Source organism: Cryptomeria japonica, chromosome 11 (assembly GCF_030272615.1).
Source record: "Cryptomeria japonica chromosome 11, Sugi_1.0, whole genome shotgun sequence".
NCBI lineage: Eukaryota > Viridiplantae > Streptophyta > Pinopsida > Cupressales > Cupressaceae > Cryptomeria > Cryptomeria japonica.
In genome coordinates, this window is record NC_081415.1 from 389651635 (window position 1) to 389672762 (window position 21128).

General features: G+C 36.8%; 1 protein-coding gene across 8 annotated transcripts; it reads right to left on the minus strand.

The window, feature by feature from the left end:
* Positions 1-3061: 3061 nt before the first annotated feature.
* On the minus strand, positions 3062-5857 carry LOC131071610 (uncharacterized). Of its 8 annotated transcripts, none has more exons than XM_058007523.2 (7): positions 5670-5856; positions 5490-5581; positions 4468-4990; positions 4196-4359; positions 3649-3701; positions 3485-3545; positions 3062-3318 (listed from the first exon to the last, which is right to left on the minus strand). In XM_058007523.2, the coding sequence occupies exons 1-7, from the start codon at positions 5758-5760 to the stop codon at positions 3277-3279; spliced, it is 1026 nt and encodes a 341-aa protein (XP_057863506.1). In that variant the 5' UTR covers positions 5761-5856; the 3' UTR covers positions 3062-3276. The 8 variants fall into 8 exon arrangements, 6 of the variants coding, with proteins under 6 accessions (XP_057863506.1, XP_057863503.1, XP_057863504.1 ...); XM_058007520.2 differs by having other exon boundaries at positions 3062-3325; positions 5670-5853; XM_058007521.2 differs by having other exon boundaries at positions 3062-3325; positions 4468-4981; positions 5670-5851.
* Between the last annotated feature and the right edge of the window lie 15271 nt (positions 5858-21128).

Sequence of the window (21128 nt, forward strand, 5' to 3'; positions counted from 1 at the left end):
AAAACCATGGGCTTAACCACCATACCACATGGTGCCCATTTTTGACATTTACATTTCCAAAATGGAAAAACAACCAGGTTAAAATAGTAATCCCGTCCATAATTTTGTCCCCTAGCTTAGACCCTCTTAAAAGTCACAAAATGAGTCATTAAGGCTCTAAAAATGGCCCACCTATATTCTACTATGGATAAGACTCATTTTTAACAACTCACTAACCATTTTCCAATGCATAAACATGTGGAAAACTACCTCAAACAAATTCTGGAATTTTCCAGAAAAAGACTGCAAGGTTGAGACACATGTTTTTCAACACAAATTATCATAAAATCATATGATCCAAAACATAAATGTACGGGTCAATAATCATTATATTGAAAGTAGATAATATAATCATGTAACTTGTAACAATATAGTGAAAACAATGAAGTTGAAACATCAAAAAAGTTTAGACATACAAATCCACATGATCCATAAATCTTGATGACAATCCAAAGGAACCATATCAGTAAATATGAAAATAGTACCAAACTATAATATGAGTCTAAGCTTATAAAATCATGGCATACGCATCCCATAACATAGTCAGATAATACCTGTTCTAAATCAAGCTGCTTTGGTTTGGTGGTTTATCCACTTCCAAACTCTGCATAATCTCTTTTTGTTGATTCTGTATTAATATAAAATTTTGACTCCGCCTTTGATGGAAAACGTAGTCAGATAATAGATGCTAATACAAAACCTCACTGATAAAGTATATTGATAGCAATCCCAAAATATCAAGTTGATAAGTGCAGCAGTAAAACAAGCATAGACGAGTAGTCATACAAGGTGCACACACTTGAGGCTATGTTATGAATTCTCAGTATGATAATGACATGGGTTTTTGTCAAGACAAAGAATAGATTATCAATATACTTAAAATTTTGAACCTTTGCTATTCCATTTATAGATCAACATTGTCTATGCACAAATTAAGTTCATTTTTATCCAAGCTAATCCCAACCCACCTTGGATCCATATTGAAGGTGACAAATCAAACATGGAGAAATCGGGAGATACCTTTTGGTTTGGGAGTTCCTCTTATTGACATGTGGAACTAGTTCTTAAGCAAATTCTAGAGGAAAAGTTGGACTCTTGGGAGACAAGTTTTTATCATTGCCTAGTAGAATTCATCTTGTCAACAAAGTGTTCGTTGTCACACTTGTTTAATGTTGCTTGTGCTGCCTTCCTTTTAAGTCCAACTATAGTTTGATTCACTAAGTTTATCAAACATTTTCTTTAGATCAAATGAAATGGTAGCAAAGCTTTGCCAAACATCTCTTAGCAATAGTATATCCAACCAAAAGACAAAGGTGCTTTGGGTATCATGGGCCATGGGACACAAGACAAATGCCTTATTGCCAAATGGATTTATCCTCTTGTTGCATGATAATGAATCATGAAAATCCCTTGTGCCGCACTACATTGCTACTGCCACAGCCAGTGCTCAATGAAACCTCATACACATGAAGGACAAGTTACTCTCAACCAAGAACATCAAGCTCTTTGTTTCACTTCGCCTCAACATATTGAAGAGTTGGCAAGTAATAACCAATTAGAATTGAGTGGTTTTTTCCTAGGGAAGTGCTTACGTTTCCTCACCTCTTTAATATGGTGGAACAATGTTGTTCAATGGAATGTTCTTCCCTTACTCTATTTGGACATTTGTAAAGCAAAAGACTTAAAAGCAGGAATTAAATAATTTAGTGCCCACTCGTCAATGAACCAATGGCCCTTGCTAAAACCTTATTCAACTAGGCTACTTTTGACAAGTCATTAATGAAATCATGATTTTGGTGGATGACTCCCTTCTCACCCAGATGTCCACCTTGGTCCCTTGAAAGTTTGCAAAATATTGGAGGTTCCTCAATGATAGACAGCTGGACCATCTCACTTAAATGTGCTTATAGGCGTCTCAATTCAATACTACCCTTAGAAAAAAGATCCAATACCAAATGGAAACGTAAGTTCAAAGACTCCTAGTGGTGTTCCCTGTGTGCTGGTTTGTGGAAATCCAAGGCTGACTCCATGATACAAGTGATCGCATGAAAACTGTTACAGATAAGCTATCCTGTGGGCAAATGTATCTAATTTATCAACATTGCTTATGCCTAGTCCTCCTATTTGCTACAATCCTAAAATCATGAAGTATGTATTTTGGCTCTGCATATTTTTCAAACATACATTGATGGCATGTCATTATTATTTTCCTGCTCTGTTTGGTCAAAAAATTTCCTGGAAACAAGTTGTCCTTGCTTTACATAAATTTTACAAGGTTGTTTCTGAATCCTTTTGCCAGTTGATTATGTAACAGATGGAAATCACATTGTATTTCTGCTTTCACTGAAGTTTGAACTCCTGGAATAGTCATTCAAAAGCTTTACTCTGACATGTTATAAATGCCTAACGTGTCCAGATTCTTACAGGACCTTCTTAATTTAATATGCTGAACTAGGGCAGCATATGACTCAACTACAACAGTAAATGAAAAAAATGGACAATGCTCAAAGAATATTACCAAGAAACTGGTACAGATCAATGAATCTGTTGGTCAGCTTTCAGATGTGGATAAGAAGCTCAAGGAACAACAGATGTTTAATTACTTAGGAAAACCTCTGTTCTTCAAGGTCATCCATGGTGAGATATAGGGCATGTCCTTCAAATTGATGGGCAATTGTGATACTCCCATTGTTGAGGGGTGACCTTTGTTGTCTTCTGCTCTGTTTTTGCTTCTGTACATGTATTTTTGTGGTTGTTCCCATGTGAGGGGCCCTTGACAATTTAAAATGGCTAAGTAATCTTATGCTCAGTTGCTAAGCTGTTTCCAGTTGCAAGGCTTAGCCACTGAGTGCTGCAATACTCTTCATTGTGTATGATTTTCTTTTCTAACCGGGTCAATATAAAAAAATGCATTGCAAGGAGGGGATCTGGATGTAACACAGCAACGAATGGGGAGACAATATGTTGTAAAAACATGAATCGAACACAAGTACAGAACGTAAACGTTAAAAGCAAAAATATATTGTATGAAGCACTAATTGCACTGCCATTCTTTTAAAAATATATGCTTTGTTTCTTAAATGCCACATGTAAATCAATTTTCTTAATACAAATTTATCAGAAATTTAATACTTTGCAACAAGAGGAAATAGTGTTCCCTGCATATTTTCAAGAGGAATAACCCCAAGATTTAGTGTAGAGGATGGAAAAAGCAAGGCCCAGCTCCAAAAGTGTTGTTCATAGTCTGAGTAGCATCTTGTAGCATTGCTTGAAGGAATTCTGTAAACTGAATTGTAATCAGGATTAGTGATATGCTTCAATGTGACACTACTTAGATCTCATGATTGAGAAAAAGGAATTTTTTGACTAAAAGTGGCAGAAAATAGACATGCCCGTTGAAAATTATTAAAATTGATTTTTGCAATAAAAAATGGTCACGACTCACTTGCCCAATCTGTTCACCACATCTTACAATCTCTTCCCTGCTCCCCAAATCTTCATACTCCCTGAAACATACAAATAAGTATGCATCGCCAGCTCAGAATTATGAGCTTTAATGCAAAAGGACAAGGAAAAAAAAGAATAGAAGATTACTACAATCCAACAAACCTGATTCTGCACAGCAGTTGTTGATTAGTGGTGTCAAGTTTACCACATCTTGCCTGAGAAATTAGAGTCTTCGGATAAATACCCTCATTATTAAATAACTAGGTTATTACTATAGACGCATTTAATCTCAGATGCAATGCATACATTCTTGAATGAAAAAATAATTTCAAGGAAATCAAATGATCAGGTCACGAAATATATCTTGTCAGTAAAATTGTCTAGACTCTAGATTACTTGGACTAATGTAATGCAATTTAGTATTGTAAAGCTAGTAAGAACCTTTATCCTAAAATCACACGAGAACTAGAAAAGACAGCATGCAAAGATACATAAGTCTTTAAAACAAACAGAAAAATTGCTGGCCTACAAGAGTTTGGAGGAGATTAATGGAAAATAACCGAAGCACAATTAAGCCAAAATTACAAGCTATGAACTACGAGAATTTCTGGCCGTACCAAAATTAGGTATCGGTGAACTGTTGGATAAAATATTTAAGCTACATTGACCTGTGCATTGTCTTCAAGGTAGAGAAGAGAAACGAAATTACCTCAAGATCAAACATTTGATAGGACAGGGATGCAAGTTCGTTCTTCAAACCATGAACTTCATTTTGAAGAGCATCATTTTGGCTTGTCAAAAGTGCTGCCAAGTTACAGCAAGCTGAATGTCTGCCTTGAACGTCTACTGTAGCCTGAGCCTCTGAATTATTTTCTAAAATAGTTAATATAGGATTAATTCAAATTTGCAGTCAAATAATAACTAAAAAGATTTTACGGAAGACAACATGGGGAGAGAGACAGAGAGAAGTGGTTAGCATACCTTGAGAATTGTTTACTTCCGCCTCCCCTGAAATAATTTCAGTGTCATTAATGCTTGAGCTCTTCTCAGGCACTAATGTTATGTTGGCATCAGTGTTCAAATCCTCTAGTATTTGCGGTTTAATATGTTCATCGTTGCATATTGTAACGAAAGAAGGGCTATCCGGATGAAAGAATTGTGTATTTGGCACAAATTCCTGTGAAGTGCTTTTACGAGGGGTTCGGGGATCTTCTGCACCATCGTCTTCAACATTGTGGGGATTAATTCGAGTTTCTTCCACACCGCCGGTTAATAAAGTGTCTGGAAATGTGCAGGCAAAGATATTGGGATTTATTTCAGATTCCCCTGTAAGCGTGGAAACAGGAGCTTGGTTGAATACTTGATTGATTACGAGCTCCTCTTGGGCTTGCAAATTTTCCTCCACAGCAGATGACCCAACCTTTTCCGGATTCTCACTCTTGCTCTCTTCATACTCATGCGGGGGGATAGCTTCCCTGTCTCTTTCCACTGCTTTCTGCAATCGCTTAAACCAAAATAATGAAATATCAAGATAAATTTGCATTAGATCTTTGAGGTAATTTCCCCGCCCTTGCATTTTATAAACATATATCCGGATATTTTAAGACATAAACAAGTAGTTTGTTATTTCAGAGCTTTGGATGTCCCAAACAACAAACAACGTGGCCCTTATTTAAGCTTGACCATAAACATCACCATTTTCAATCCTCTTTGTTACATTTTCATCTCTGACAAAAATTGCGGATAGCCGTGTTTTAAGCATCATCTTATTTTGCTTAATTTATAGATTCAAGAATTTCAAATTTTCACAGATAAATAAATGATTAATCTCAAATCCTTGCCTAGGTACAAAAGGCATAGATATTCTGCATTATTATTTAGAGGTTACCTTGGAGCAGAATGCAGGGGATATTACAACGGCAGAGACATTTTTCCCGGAATTTAATTCAATATTTTTGCTAAAATTACTGAAATTGGTGGAATTGAAAGCACAATCATCTTACTGGTGACAAAGGATTTTCTGTAGCCTTGTTTTCTTCTCTAGCTTCATCAATGTTGGGGACATCGCTTGCCTTTGCCTCTTCCACAATATTATCTTAAAGCGAAAAGAAAATTGCTGTCATAATAGAGAATATAGTGTACAGCACTTTGTTTCTCAAAAAGTTTGTAGAAGAAAACCTTACCAGGCGAAGGAACGTTTTGGCGGAGAAGAGCAGAGTGCTTCCTTTTACAGGAAGGGGTGCCGCTGCCATTGCCATGCTTTCTTCTGCCCATTCTTGATGACTCTAAATTTATGGTCTTCCGACAAAAAACAATTTATAGCAAATGTTTCTCACTCACCAGGGAGAGAAAAAGTACTCTGTTTAATATCCACTTCTAAAGTTAATAACCCCGTTTTCCACTAGTTTAGGGAAGATACACAAAATGAATAAATTTTATTGACTCCTCCCTATTCACACTTCATCAATTTTAGTTTATGAATGTGAAAATTGTGTAAATTTGGTGGAATGGATTTTCAGGATCTAAATATTCATAGGTGGATATCTAAAAGTTATTTGGTGGAATGGATTCAGTATGTCTAAATATTTGTGGTCTTGTAGCTAAAAGTTTTAGTTCAATTGAGAGGATGATCGCATATGTCTTGATTAGTTCAAATCTTTTAGAGGCACAATTAGGTCATATTCAACTATTGGGCGGCTTTAATGGACAAGACTCCTTTGCTTGTGTCGAATTAGTTGAAATATGATTTCGTGTTCATATATATGTTTATTCATCATGTTGTAATCTACTCCTTCTTGAGATCATGTAATATTGGTTGTTAATTACTATATTTAGTATTTAAGAGTTTTTTGGTGTGTAAGTTGTCTCATAATTAATTTTTGGTTTATTTAAAGTAATTGTTAAATTTTATTATAATAATATAAATTTTAAAAATGAAGTACATGTAAATACAAATTTGGAGGAAAATGTGAAAAAGGAGGGAAAAAATATATGAAATGATGTAACTTTTTTTAATTAAGTGTGTAACTTCCACTCATGTCTATCCACAACTTTGAACTTCACAGTTATGTCATTATAAGAGAATATTATAAATTAAATTGTCTTTTGTACTTGGTAAAAATTACATGGAACCATTATGCTACTAAAAGATAAACTATAAACTTAATTAAATAGTCATATGGGATCACTCCATACAATTCAAGAATAAAAACAAACTTTTCCTAAGTTTAATCTAAACTAATTCAATAAAATACATAAAAACAAGCATAAATTAGCTTATATTAGTTAATGAAAATTGTGGACATAAATAATTTAGTGTTTAATGTTATTTTAGGAAAGTGAATGCAAATTATTTTTTATTAGAGGGCAAAACAAGTTTTGAAGGGATCCAAAACCCTTTTTATATAATGTTTCAAGGAGAAAAAACATAGCCAGCCAACAATCAAACAACAAAAGTAAAAAAAGAGACTAAACATAATAAACCCAACTACACCAACACCAAGGCCTCGGCCTCAACACAACCTAGCTCGAAAAAGGAATTTGCAATCTTGAATTGAGTAAAAAAAATTAAGCTACTTCCTTTTGATGTAGATACAAGATCTCATCATCACTCCCAAGAACTATCTCCACCTCAATAGGAGAAAAAAGAGTTAAATCTAGGATAAGGGCATCAAAGACCCCTTACAACAACTCCACAATCTTAGAGGCAAATCACCCAAGAGGGCCTCATAACTTAAAACTTGGGCAATAGGAGCCCTTTTACTTAGTCTAATACCAAATGAAGGCAAAACCCAACAACATCAACAAGCCCCATCAAAACCCACAAGATTACACTCCACCTCAATAGGAGAATCAAGAGTATAATTTGGGGTAGGGGCAACAAAAGCCTCCTTACAGAAGCACCACAACCTTGTGGGAAAAATGAACAAAGAAGTCACAAACCTTTTGACTTGGGCAAAACTAGGCCCTTTACCAAGGCCAATCGATAACAACTCAAAGCCTAGTAGAAGAGGGGAGGGATCCCCACTACTATTCATCACACCAAGAGAAGGAACTCCATGACCCCCATCAAAGAGAAAAATAGACCTATCCACTAGATCAGAATGTGATTTCTTACATAGGCCATCAATAGAGAAATGCATAACTTTCACTTCCTTCTAGCACATAGTCAAAACCCTAGCAGCATTGATCAGACTAGAGTCCAATCAAAGAGAAGAAGGATAAAAAAATTGAGAACTGAGCATTGAAATTTCCCTCACAAGAACCTTGGCGAAGAACAACTCTGAAGCTCAAACCAAGAGTTTTCCCCAATACAAAGACCCATAGAAAAAAGAAACTCTTCATGAAAATCTAGAAAGGTCATTGAAAGAGACTGAGGGGACCAAGAAGAAAAGACCACCTTGGCCTCAACCAAATACCAGTAGATCGATTCAGAGACTCCAAAGATAGAAGCACCTAATTCCACTACATAAGAAATGCTAGCACATATAGACATCTCAAGGGAAATCACAACCACAAAAAAGAAAAATCCATCTCCACATCACATCCCTCCAAATAAGTTGAAGGAAGAAAAATACCTCTTGAAAGAGCCCTCTCAAGGACCCCCAAAGAACTAAAAAAATGAGGACAAACATGTAGAGGGGAAACAAATTTGTGAAAACCACAAAAATAGAGTGTCCACATAAACCTCACATTGAGAGGTCCATAAGACTAGAGTGGATACACCACCATCATCTTCATCATTCTCGTCCTCTAAACCCTTGCTTTCACCCTACAATTTTGAAAACCCTCTCCTGCTTCAACCTTCACTCCCTCTCCCGCCCATCTTGTGGTTAAATTAAGACTTAGACTTATATAAGTGAATGCAAATTGTTAAATGTGCTTAGCTTTAGGTTTAATGATGAGTAAATTCTCTATGAGTTTAGAAATTATATTGACTTAGAACTAGACATAAGACCTCTTTGTCTATGCATCATCTCCAATTATGTGCATGATTTATGTCTTCATTTGGGTCAAGTCCACAATATTAGGACAAGTTTTTGTGCATAGATATGATTTAAGGGTTATGAATATAAAGATCCTACAATTTGTACACCTTTACTATCAATTTTATTGAATTTGTCATTGTTTGTTCTACTCTAGGGTCTAGTAGCATTGAAAATATCTTTAGAGGTTTCTTTGTTTAACGATGAGTAAGTCTACAATAGTTTAATAATTTCAATATTAATTTCATACCAAGAGCTTTGTATTCATGTTCTAGTAATCTCTAAGATGAATGCAAAGCTCTTAAGTAGGTCTACTCTTCAATTTGTTGAATCCATTGTTGTTTTTCTAATCTAGGGACTACTACTATTTAAAATACCTTTAGAGGAATACTAAATCGCTAGGGTACACATTCTCCTAGGTCACGCCCTAAAAAGGTTTGGTTTTACAATCATTGAAAAGATGCTTCTTAGCTTCAACCAAACCTAAACTCATTAAGTTGGGTCATTTTGTTGCAAACCTCATGAGCAGGATCTCATGATTTCTTTTATGCCCAAGGGCCTGATGTAGGGGCATCATCCTCTCTCCAATTTTGGTTTTTTTCTTTTGTTTAGTTTGTTAGTTTAGTAGGATTTGGTTTGAGGAGGTGTTTGGTTCTTCTAGTTGGTCGACATGTTCTTTCCTTGTTGGCAACCTCCTATCACATTTTGTTGAAGACGTTTAACCTTCCTTGGCTTGGAATAGACTTTCTATAATCTCACCAACAAGGAGGCAAAACATGGGAAGCCAAGCTGAGCACGATTGAAGTCAGACTATTGGTAGAAGTTCATTGTTCAATGGTTATCGTGCCTTAAACTTCCTTTTAAGCATGGGGAACCGCCTCTGTGGAGGTTGGTTGGACCATCATGAGCAGATAAAAGAGATGGATGACAAGAGTCAAGTGAAAAAAAAAGTCGACTATGTTGAAGGCAATCTGAAAAAGGGGTCATTCAAGTTGACTTTGTCAGTGGAGTCTAAACTTCCTTTGTAAGGGAAGATTGTTGTTTGTTTGTGTAAATAAACTTCAACAGAAGCTATAATAAGTGAAATTTGTTCCTATGCATATAGGATTGTTTCTTGTCACACATGAGTGTAGATGATTTGGTTATTAAGTATTCGTTCTTAATTTGAACTTCCTATCATTATTGTCCCATTGTGCTGTTGATTTCATTCATGTCCTATTTTTTTAGATTGGTTGCCATCATATTGGTATCATAGAAGCAAGTAATTGGGGTACTATGCTATGGTAAGAGGAGGCACCACAAGAAGAGGTAGAATAGGACATGATGAAGGAGTCCTTGAGATGTTGTAGAACTTGGCTGCCCTAATGGATGCCATGGAGAGGTTACAAGGAAGAGGAACACCAATAGATGTTGTAAGTGATTTTGGAGAGGAAGAACAGTTACAGAATGAAGAGGAAGCTCAAGAAGAACCTGGAGGATTTGAGGAAAGGTTGTTGAAGACAATCATGAATGTGGGAGCTAAACCTAAGATTGAAGTTCCTAATTATGCAGGAAGTTTAAATGGTGAATAACTCATTGATTGGATCAGTGGTTTGGACAAATATTTTGAATATGAAGGATTTGTAGAGGAGAGAAAGCTAAGTTTGCCTGTACAAGGTTGAAAGGCCATGCTTTTATGTGGTAGGTTAATGTTCAAGCTGAGAGACAGAGGAAGGGTGAGAAAAAGATAACCTCATGGAATCGTATGGTAGTGAAGTTGAAGGCTAAGTTCCTTTTGGGAGATTATCAAAATAACTATATACGATGAAATTTGGGAGATTAAATTATTGCAAAACCATAAAAGATCCAACTACATAAAAAACTCTAGTTCCACAATCAAGAATCCACAATACACCAATGAAGAACCTAAAACATGCAAATCACAACATAATAGAAGGATTATACCATTCACATGCTTCGTCAGGTTTTATCTCCATTATTTTGAAGGAGAACAATAGGTCACTGAGAGGGGGGTGAATAAGTGAATATTTAAAAACTTTTAATCTACATGTGCAAATACTAAAGATGCAAATCAAATAAGAACACACATAGATAAATTAAATCACAAGACACAAGATTTACGAGGAAAAATCCAATGTGGGAAAAACCTCAGTGAGAATAGTTGTTGGAGTCTACTGCTCCAATCCAACCTCACAATAAAAACATTGATTGCAATATGTTTAGTGCACCAACCCAAGGAGCACCAACCCCTAATGATTTTGAGCACCAAGTCAAGGAGCACCAACCCCCTACCAATTTAGAGCACCTACCCCTGATCTGAGAACCCACTCAGAGAAATATAATGAATAAAAGATTACAGGTTTTTTTGCCTTGTTACAAATGTAATTTTGTAACTCAAAGTTTGTTTGCCTTCTCTGTATTACTCAATCCTCTGCACCCTTCTCTTCTTCTCTTAGACTCTATATTCTCTATCCTCTGGTCTCTATATTTTCTTTGTTCTTGGCACACTACTCTATTACTGTTCTCTTGTCTTTGTTTCTCACTCATATTCTTTTCTTTTTCATCTCTCTTCACTTCAACAACTCCCCTATACTAACTTCTATCTAGAAAATTCCTTTATTTTGATCAACATAAACTATTTTTTCTCACCTTGCTCAACAATCACACCTACTACTATCAAATCAAATCAATCTCAGTATACATAAGATTTTTCTCTCCAAAATAGAATTTAGAATATTTTTCTCGAGCTCCTAAGAAATCATATCTACTAGCAACTCAATCCTTTGTACATATATATTGGACAAGTAGCAACCATTAATAAATGTATCCCTTCTATCGCTTGATTTATTCTCTGCATACAGATTGCTAACTTTAGTAATCTCCATCTGACTGAAGAGATCTGGTATCCTTCCTCGAGCCACACAAACAACCTACAACGCGGTCGCCATTAATGCATTCTCCATTCTCTTTCAACCTGCCCCAAAAAGATTGACAACTACCTCCATCATCATTGACTTCTACATATCTGATTTCCTCTTCGACAACCACAAAGATACATGTCATCACATTCGACATTCAAATCACATGCTCAACCACCACCTAGACCTTTTTGTCTATTGGGTTGCCAATGTGTCGACAAATTCATCTCAACTAATCACACCATCTGCAAACTCTGTCGTTGTGGGATGGTGAGATGCACGCCATCATCCTTTTATCTTATCCCGCAAGATTATGTTTTCATCCATCTGCATGTTGTGGGATGGTGGGGTATCGGTATCAACATTGTGGTTGTTACCCTATAATGCATCTGGTCTTCCGGTCTTTGATGTTGCAGGATAGCGGGCTCCACATTTTTTTTCTTCTTTTGTCTCCCCATGAGGTCTTCTTACTTTGTCATTTCTTGGCGTAGGATAGCAGGAGACTCCTTCTTCTTTTTCTTACTTACCACGTAAGGTTGTTGCACATCTGCCTTGCATGATGTGAGATAGCGGGGAGCCTTGAGCTCCTTTGTTTTTTCTTACCTTGAGCGATCATTGCATTTTGCTTTTCCATCCCGCGGGATGGTGGGGGACATCATTTCCCTTTTGACTTTTTTGTCCCGCACTAGTTTCACTTAGGCCTTCTTACCCTTGCGAGCTAGCGGGATGCATCATTTTTCTTTATTTTATGTTGCCCCGTAGGTCCATTTATTTCCAATCCTACACGCGGGATAGCAGGGTGCACCATTTTCTTCACTCCGATGTTACCCCACATGACCTTTACATTTTGACTTTCTGTAGTGCGAGATAGTGTGGGCCACCTTCCTCTTTGTCTCTTGTTTCCTCGCACGGTAATCACTCTTCCAACCTTTATTCTACAAGAGATAAAACATGTCATGTTATTGATATCCCATGTCACCTTTCACTGATAGAGATAACCCATGTGTTATGTGTAACTTGATGCAACAAAGTGTGACTAACACGACATGTTAGTCAAACTTCAACCAAACTTCTTTTTTTATTCAGATCAACTCGCCCAATGAAGTCAAACTGCAACCAAACTTTTTCTGATTCAAATAAGCTCGCCCAATGCATTCACCACACTTTGATTGGTGTCTTCTTTGTCCAAATGCAACTGCACTTGCTCTCTATGTTTCTCTATGTGGCACTTATCATCTTTGGGTCTTTGCTCTCCGAACATTGACATCAATGACAATCTAATGACAACAATCTCCCCCTTTGGCATTGATGTCAACACCAATCAATACAAACACTCCCCATTTGAAAAAAATGGCAAAGGGGCCATCTAATGACTTCTCCCCTTTTGGCTCAGACCACCTTTGTCAGAAAATTCTCCATAGTCATCCTCTTGATTCTTAAGTAAGTTGAGGCACATCTCCTTTCGATACATAGCAATGAATGAAACTTATAATTTTGGTCATGACACATTGGTGCAACCATGGTCTGGTAGGTCCTCAAAGAGAACTAACCAGATCATGCACCAAGAGTAACACAATGAAAGCAACAACAAAATCATTGATAAAATTCAAAATCAGATATTTGCATCATTATATTATCATCACAGAACAACTGATAAGCAACCGGTTACATGCTAGATTACCATTCATCCAGACCTCCAAGAGGCATCCGAATTACAATTCCAAAAATCAAGATCCTCACCACTTCTGAACTACCCTCCTAAGGATCACATAAAACAATATATACCCTTCGGAACACATCCGGGTCGACCACAAAAGATTGCATTTAACAAGAAAAAAATGAAACGTGCAAATAGCTTAGCCCCAAGAATGAAAAGAAAATCCTCCAGAAAAGAACAACCAAGAAGTGTGGATCAAAAGGAAGGTCGACCAAGGACTCAAGAACATCGAGAAAAGAACCAAATGGATCCGCAAGCCAAGGAATCACTCTGCATGAGAAGGAATCACCTACTAGTCGTTAAGCTCAAAACTGCTCTGGGAACCAGGATAGCCAATCCGGAAGTGATAACTCACTGGAAAAGAATCCAAATGAACTAACAATCTAGAATGACGAACAAGAACAAGTTTGGAAACTAAAAATTTGATCCGCAATGAAAAAGAACTATCTACCGGAACACATTGAAGGAAAATACATTAAACTGCTACTAGAACTGAACAAGAACAAAACTATGGAAATATTTTTGATTGATGCAAGATTTCTCATAGACCAGGGATGCTTCAGCATCAGACAACCTAGGTAGAAAGAGATGTTCCATGAGAGGCAACTCATGAACATCAAAAAGTATTCGAGATATAGATCCCATGCTCATTTATGATCCAAACATATTCTTTGTCTACAAACCTCTTCCTTACTTCCTCTGGAACCTCAACCAGATTCTCCAACTTCTGATTCTCTTTATTTCTCTTCCCTTGCTTTAGATCTGCACACTATATCAAACTACTAATACTCTCTTTCTTCTGCAACTCTGATTTATTTATGCCACAAGCCTTCATCCGGTTTGCCACCATAACCTTACTACCATTCGGTTCCTTCTTACTATCAGACTTATCTATCATACCCTTATGTAAATCCATGCCATCATCCGACACAACCACTGCAACTGATTTCTCACCACTGCAACTTCTCTCAAGGCTCACATTCCTCACTTCCTTCTCTTTCTCCTTCAAAGAAGCCAATGTGAACTTCTACCTATCCTTCTCAATAGTGATTAGGTTTCTTCTACAATCATAGATAACTCCTCTATCAAACTGCGAAGGTCTCCCCAACAAAACATGACAAGCACTCATAGACAAAACATCACACAAGACCTCATCCCTAAAAGGTCCAGTATTGAAATTCACCAAACACTTCTCTTTTACTTATAACTATTGATCATCTTGCAACCAACTTACCTTGTAAGGACAAGAGTGCTTAAGCCTCTCCAATCCCAGCTTCTCTACCATCTCCTCATATACCAAATTATCAATACTTCCACTATCCACAATAACTTTACAATTCTTACCACCTGATTTACAACCAGTCCAGAAAAGAATCTTCCTCTGAGTAGGTCCGATATCTCCATTCTGCTCCATCAAGATTCTTCTGAATATAAGGGATTCTCCCTACTCTGGTTCCAACTGATTCTCACTAGTAACCCTAACCTCTCGATCCTCATTTGCCACACAATTTCTTGCCATCCCTTGCTTACACTCAAAAGATCTATGTTCGGTTTCTCCACACTTAAAACATCTGCCTAAGAATTCTTTGCCACTCCCTTTTCTTTGTGCCTTTTGATATGGTTCTTTATTCCACTTAGGTTTTTACTCTTCTTCAACACTTTTCTTATGCTGCCACTCATTTGTCCTTTATATCTCTCCTTTCCTCTAGGGCTATTTTTTGTCTTCTTTTTAGCTTCTCCTCAACCTTCAAAGCATATTGGTAAGCCTCTTCCACTGTAAAAATCTTCAGCAGTCTCATCTCATCCTAAATGTTAAATGCAAGTCCATTTATATATCTAGCCACCTTCTCCCTATCCATCTCTCTATGCCCAGATATGATCATTACCTTGTAGAATTCCTTGGTGTATTCCTTCATGCTCATGTTTCTTTGCTTTAAGTTCTGCAACTTCTTGAATAGCTCCAACTCATAGTCTCTCGGAATGAACTTAGCCTTCAATCTTGCTACCATTTGTCTCCATCGGGTGATCTTCATCTCACCATTCTCAACTCCATCTCTCTGCAACTCCTTCCACCATAAAGCAACATGCCCTTTCAACTTAGTATGTGCCAACCAGACTCTCTATGGGTCCTTAATATCCTCAAACTCAAAGTAGTCCTCCAACTCTTCGATCCAATCGATCAGATCTTCTGGATTTAGTGTCTCGGAAAAGTTCAGAACCTCCACTTTATGAACTTTAGTCACTTGCACCACCGCTCTCAAAAATATTTCCTCTTTCATCTTCTGGTCCTTCATCCTCTTCGGCCTCAAGCTCCTCTTTGGCCTCTTCATACTCATCCTCAGACTCTAGATTCCTCCGCAAACCATCCAATGCATTTCGGATCTCATTCCTCATCTCATTCTTGAAATCCTCCATCATTTGCTCTACCCTCTATGGGTTCATCCTTCTTGGCGACATCTCCTCCTCTGTTCCGGTGCAAATGACTCAAGTCAGCGATCTGACTACCAATTTTGATTTCCTCACACTCAACAATCTATCAAACACACTCGCAACCTTCCTCCACTTGGCGATCTATTCACCCAAAGGAATGCCTCAAGGTTCGCAACCAGCTCTGATACCACTTGGTGCAGCCATGGTTCGATAGGTCCTCAAAGAGAACTAACCAGATCATGTAGCAAGAGTAACACAACGCAAGCAACAACGAAACATTGATAAAATGCAAAATCAAATATTTGCATCATTATATTACCATCATAGAACATCCGGTAAGAAACCAGTTACATGCCAGATTACAATTCTTTCGGACCTCCAAGAGGCATCCGAATTACAATTCTAGAAATCAAGATCCTCACCACTTATGAATTGCCCTCCTATGGATCACATAAAGCAATATATATACCCTCTGGAACACATCTGGGTCAGCCACAAAAGATTGCATTTACCAAGAAAGGAAAATAAAACGTGCAAATAGGTCAGCCCCAAGAATGAAAGGGAAATCCTCTGGAAAAGAACAACCAAGAAGTGTGGATCGAAAGGAAGGTTAGACAAGGACTCAAGAACATTGAGCAAGGCACCAAATGGATCCGCAAGTCACAGAATTGCTCTGCATGAGAAGAAATCACCTACTAGTCGTTAAGCTCAAAACTACTCTAAGAACCAAGACAACCAATCGAGAAGTGATAACTCACCGGAAAAGAATCCAAATGAACTGACAATCTGGAATGACGAACAAGAATAGGTCTGGAAACCGAAAACATGATCCATGATGAAAAAGAACTATCTATCGGAACACATTGAAGGAAAACACAAAAAACTACCACCAAAACTGAACAAGAACAAAACTAAGGAAATATTTTTGGTTGATGCAAGATTGCTCATAGACCGAGGATGCTCCTGCATCACACATATGCAATACATTAGAAATTTCCTTTACAAATTCTTCCTCCATGTCCTTTGATGAACCATTATTAAAATATACAAAGTAGTGCCAAAACTGCTTACAAGGATTTTAGAACTCCCCTTGAGACAATATAAAAAGTAGTGCCAAAATTGCTTACAAAGATTGCATAAGGTTCAAGAATGAAAACAATAAGACAATATGCTCCCCCTGAACCACATACCTCAAAATATGCTTAAGTGCTGAAGAAAGGTGGGACAACCCCCAATTTGAGTCTCAAATATTCAAATGTTTCCTTGGGCAGTGTCTTAGTGAAGATGGCATCTACTTGTTCACTAGTGCACACATATTCAAATTTTACCTCTTTCTCTGCAATCGTTTCCCTAAGAAAATGATACTTGATTGCAATGTGTTTTTTCCTAGAATGCATGATAGGGTTCTTTGATATATTTATAGCACTTGAATTGTCACATATTATAGGAATAGGGTCTGAAAACTCTACCTGAATGTCCTTGAGTGTCTGGTTCATCCATAGTACTTGTTAGCAACATGTGGCAGCTGTAATATACTTCGCTTCATCAATTGACAAGGAGATTAACTCTTGCTTCTTGCTATGTCATAAACCAACCTATTTCCAAGGAAGAAAGCACCGCCATTGGTAATCTTCCTATCATCAATACAACCAGCCCAATCAACATCAATGTACGCTTGTAGAGTGAACTCACCATTCTTTGGATACCATAGGCCATAATTAAGTGTTCCTTGCAGATACTTGAAGATTCTTCTTACTGTATTGGCATGTGATTTCTTAGGAGCTTCTTGGAATCTTGCGACCATGCAAACTACTTTAACTATATCTAGCCTTGATGTTATTAAATATAACAAACTACCAATCATTGATCTATACAAAGTCTGATCTACACTTGATGACTCATGATCCTTAGTTTACATCCTGTCACCATGGGGATACTAACTAGCTTTCTATCCTCCTTTTGAAATTTCTTTAACATATCTTTGGCATACTTGCTTTGTGATATAAATATACCCTTATCTAACTAAGAGATCTACAAACCAATAAAATATGACAACTCTCAAAGCAAAGACATCTCAAACTCAGACTACATTTCAATATCAAATTCTTTACATAGGATATATTTATTTCCTGCAAAAATAATATCATCTACATACACAACAACTGTGATCATAAGATTACCATCTATTTTTATGCACAAGTTGTTGTCAGCACACCCCTTTTTGAAACCTTGTTGATGTAGATACTTGTCCAACCTAGAGTACCATGCTCTTGGTGCTTGTTTTAATCCATATAATGCCTTTTTCAATCTCCATAAAAAATTCTCATATTCATGTAGCTGAAATCCTTCAGGTTTCTCTATGTATACCTCTTCGTCAAGATGTCCATTTAAGAAGGTAGATTTGACATCCATTTGATATACTTTATATCCCTTGTATGATAAAAATGCTAGAAACATTCTAATTGCTTCAAGTCTCTTCAAAGCCCATCCCTTCAACTTGAGCATATCCCTTGCATACTAATCTTGCTTTGTTCCTTATTGCTTTGCCTTCTTCATTCATTTTTGTTCCTATACACCCATTTAGTTCCAATGAATTTTTTGTCAACGGGTCTATGAACCAATTCCTAAGTCTTGTTCTTTTCAATCTACTGTAACTCTTCCTCCATTGCATTCATCCACTTTTTACTCTTGTTGGCCTCACTATAATTTATTGGTTCCATTTCAGTCACGAGGCAGAAATTTACTTGTTCATTGTTCCTTGCATGTCTTCTCTTTGTTTGCACACCCTCATTCTTATTGCCAATCATTTGATCATCACGGTGATTCTTTTGAACATACCTATTAGAAGCTTTGCTAGGTACTTCTTCCTCACTTTTAAATTGCACTTCCTCTTCAACATAAGATTCTTCAATCTGATTTATTGTGTTTTTCTTTCCTTTATGCAGATCCTTATGTATCCTGACATGTACACTACAAACCACCTTCGTTAGCCTCTTGTTGAAACATTTGTAGGCCTTTCTATGATTTGGGTACCCCAAGAAGATACCTTCATCACATCTCGACTCAAAACTACCCAAGCCATCATCATCTCTTTTGATGAAACACTTACTACCAAACACTTTGAAGTACTTAACTAAAGGTTTAATATCATACCATAACTCATAATGTGTCATTTTGTTGTTCACTCTTGGATGAACTCTGTTTAAGGTGTTTATAGTTGTGTGGACCACCTCTTTCCAATAAACATCGGGCATATTTTCTTCATTTAACATTGTTCTTGCCATTTCCTTGACTGTCTTATTTTTCCTTTTTACAACACCATTTTGATGTGGGGTCCTAAGATATGAATATTGTCTTTTGATTCCATGTCTTTCCCAATAGTCTTCAAATTTATTTGATGTGAATTCACCTCCATGGTCTGATCTTAGACACTTCATTTTATAACTACTTTCTTTTTCGACCAATCTTCTGAAAATTATGAATCTTTCGAATGCCTGAGAATTGTCTTGCAAGAAGGTGACCCATGCCATTCTTGAAAAATAATCAATAAGCAAAATGAAATATTTCTCACCATTGAGAGATTTTGTCCTAGTAGGACCACATAAATCAATATATACAAGATCTAAAGGCATTGTGATAGAATAATCTTTTGTTTTGAAACTGACCTTAGTTTGTTTTCCTCTTTGACACTCATCACAAAAGGTGCTTGCCAGTTTAATAATCTGAGGTATGTGCCTTACATATCCTTTCTTGCTCACTTTGACCAAGCTATAAAAATTAATATGTCCTAGCCTTCTATGTCACAAGCAACTCTCATCAACTTGTCCTGGCATGCATTGGGACTCATAACACTCTTTCAAGTTGTATGCATTTCCATCAGTCCTTTTTCCTTCTGCAACTAATTTTCCATTGCTCTCTTTTTTGATTTCACATCCTTTTGAATCAAATGAAAACTTGTATCCTTTGTCACACATCTGACTCACACTAAGGAGATTATGTTTCAATCCTTCCACATAATATACATCATGAAATTTTAATTTTCCATCTGTGCTTAGTGTACCATTGCCTTTTATTTTGATTTAATAATTTCCTCCAAACCTTATTGAGCCTCCATTCCAATATTCAAGCTTAATAAACTTTTTCTTATCACCATTCATGTGGTTGGAGCAACCACTATCTACTACCCATAAGTTCTTTCTTTCTGCATGTAGGGCAGTTTGGACAATCAAACTTGACTCATTTTTGTCCTTCTCCTTTTCCATCCAAACTTGTTTTGTTTCAATCTTCTTCTCTACTGTCACATTCTGATCTAATTTTGTCTTTGGTTTCAAAGGTGATATTTTCTTCTTTTGTTTAGAAACTCTAAGTTTACAATTCTTTGATATATGACCTAGGTTTTGACAATGATAACATTTAACATTCCTATTGAATGATGAACTTGGGAAATTGCTATAGGATTGAGACACTTTTCTCCTACACTCATAACTTCTATGACCAACACCATTGCAATGATAACAATGACATCAACTTTTCTAAGAGTAGCAAAAGGATTCCTACTTTCATAACTAGGAGGAGACCTACACATAAGCTTACAATCAACAATTCTATGACCATAAGTATTACATTTATAGTAGTAGCCATGGAATTGGGGTACATACCAATTATTGTTGAATGTGTTTCTCATTGGTCTCCTTGAAGCAACATAACTCGGTATTCTTGAATTCTTCCTTGTGTCTTTGAACTTTATGAAGCCTCCATCATCTTCCTTGGCTTTTCTTTTTGAATCCTCATGTTTGTTCTTTGTAGCAGAAACATATGTCTTCCTCTCAGTGGGTTTGCTGACTGTAAAAGTTTGTTTGTTTCCATTTTCACTTGATGAGGTGAAGGCTATTTCTTTACTGGATGAGCCCTCACCTTTAGAGCATTTACCAACATCAAATACAACACCTTATGTGTCTTTGGAGTGCTTTTGTTTGTTCAACATTTTATCCAATGCATCAATGTTGCCCTCATACATGATTTTCACCTTGAGTTCATCTTTGCACTTTTCAAGTTCCTTTCTGAGATTCACAATTTCTTCCTCCATCTTTTGATACTCCTTCTATTTATTCTCTAAATTTGATTTATTTACCTTATACATTCTCTTAGCTTCATCCAATAATGTTCTCAAATCTGAAATGTTTTGCTCAGACTCCTCAAGACATTTGTTCAATCGGTCTTGTTCTTCAACAACAACATACTTAACCTTTTTGTATTCTTTCCTCACCTTTCTGAGTTCTTCAAGTGCACTCGCAAGCACACCTTCAAGATCTACCTCAGCTTCAACTTCCTCTTCCTCATCATCAACAACATGTTCATCATGGAACTCTCCTTGTGCCATAAAGAGATTGAATTCTCCTTCATCCTCACTACAACACTCTTCAGAGACACTTTCTTCATCAGAAGCATCATCTTCAAATGTGTTAAGGCTTCTCTTTCTCCTAAAATTTCTTCTTCTTGGCTTGTAAGAATTTTTCATCTTCTCTTTTCCAAAGGCCTTCATATTTTGCTTCTCATCTTCATCCTTCTCCCCATAAGGACATTTAGATGCAA

What these genes read in the sequence shown, in the direction of transcription:
- LOC131071610 (XM_058007520.2), bottom strand. Translation starts at nt 5,760, where the DNA reads ATGGGCAGAAGAAAGCATGGCAATGGCAGCGGCACCCCTTCCTGTAAA. An exon ending in CCAAAACGTTCCTTCGCCTG is followed by an intron (nt 5,582 to 5,669) that starts GTAAGGTTTTCT and finishes TTTCGCTTTAAG; the next exon opens with ATAATATTGTGGAAGAGGCA. An exon ending in CAGAAAATCCTTTGTCACCA is followed by an intron (nt 4,991 to 5,489) that starts GTAAGATGATTG and finishes TTTTGGTTTAAG; the next exon opens with CGATTGCAGAAAGCAGTGGA.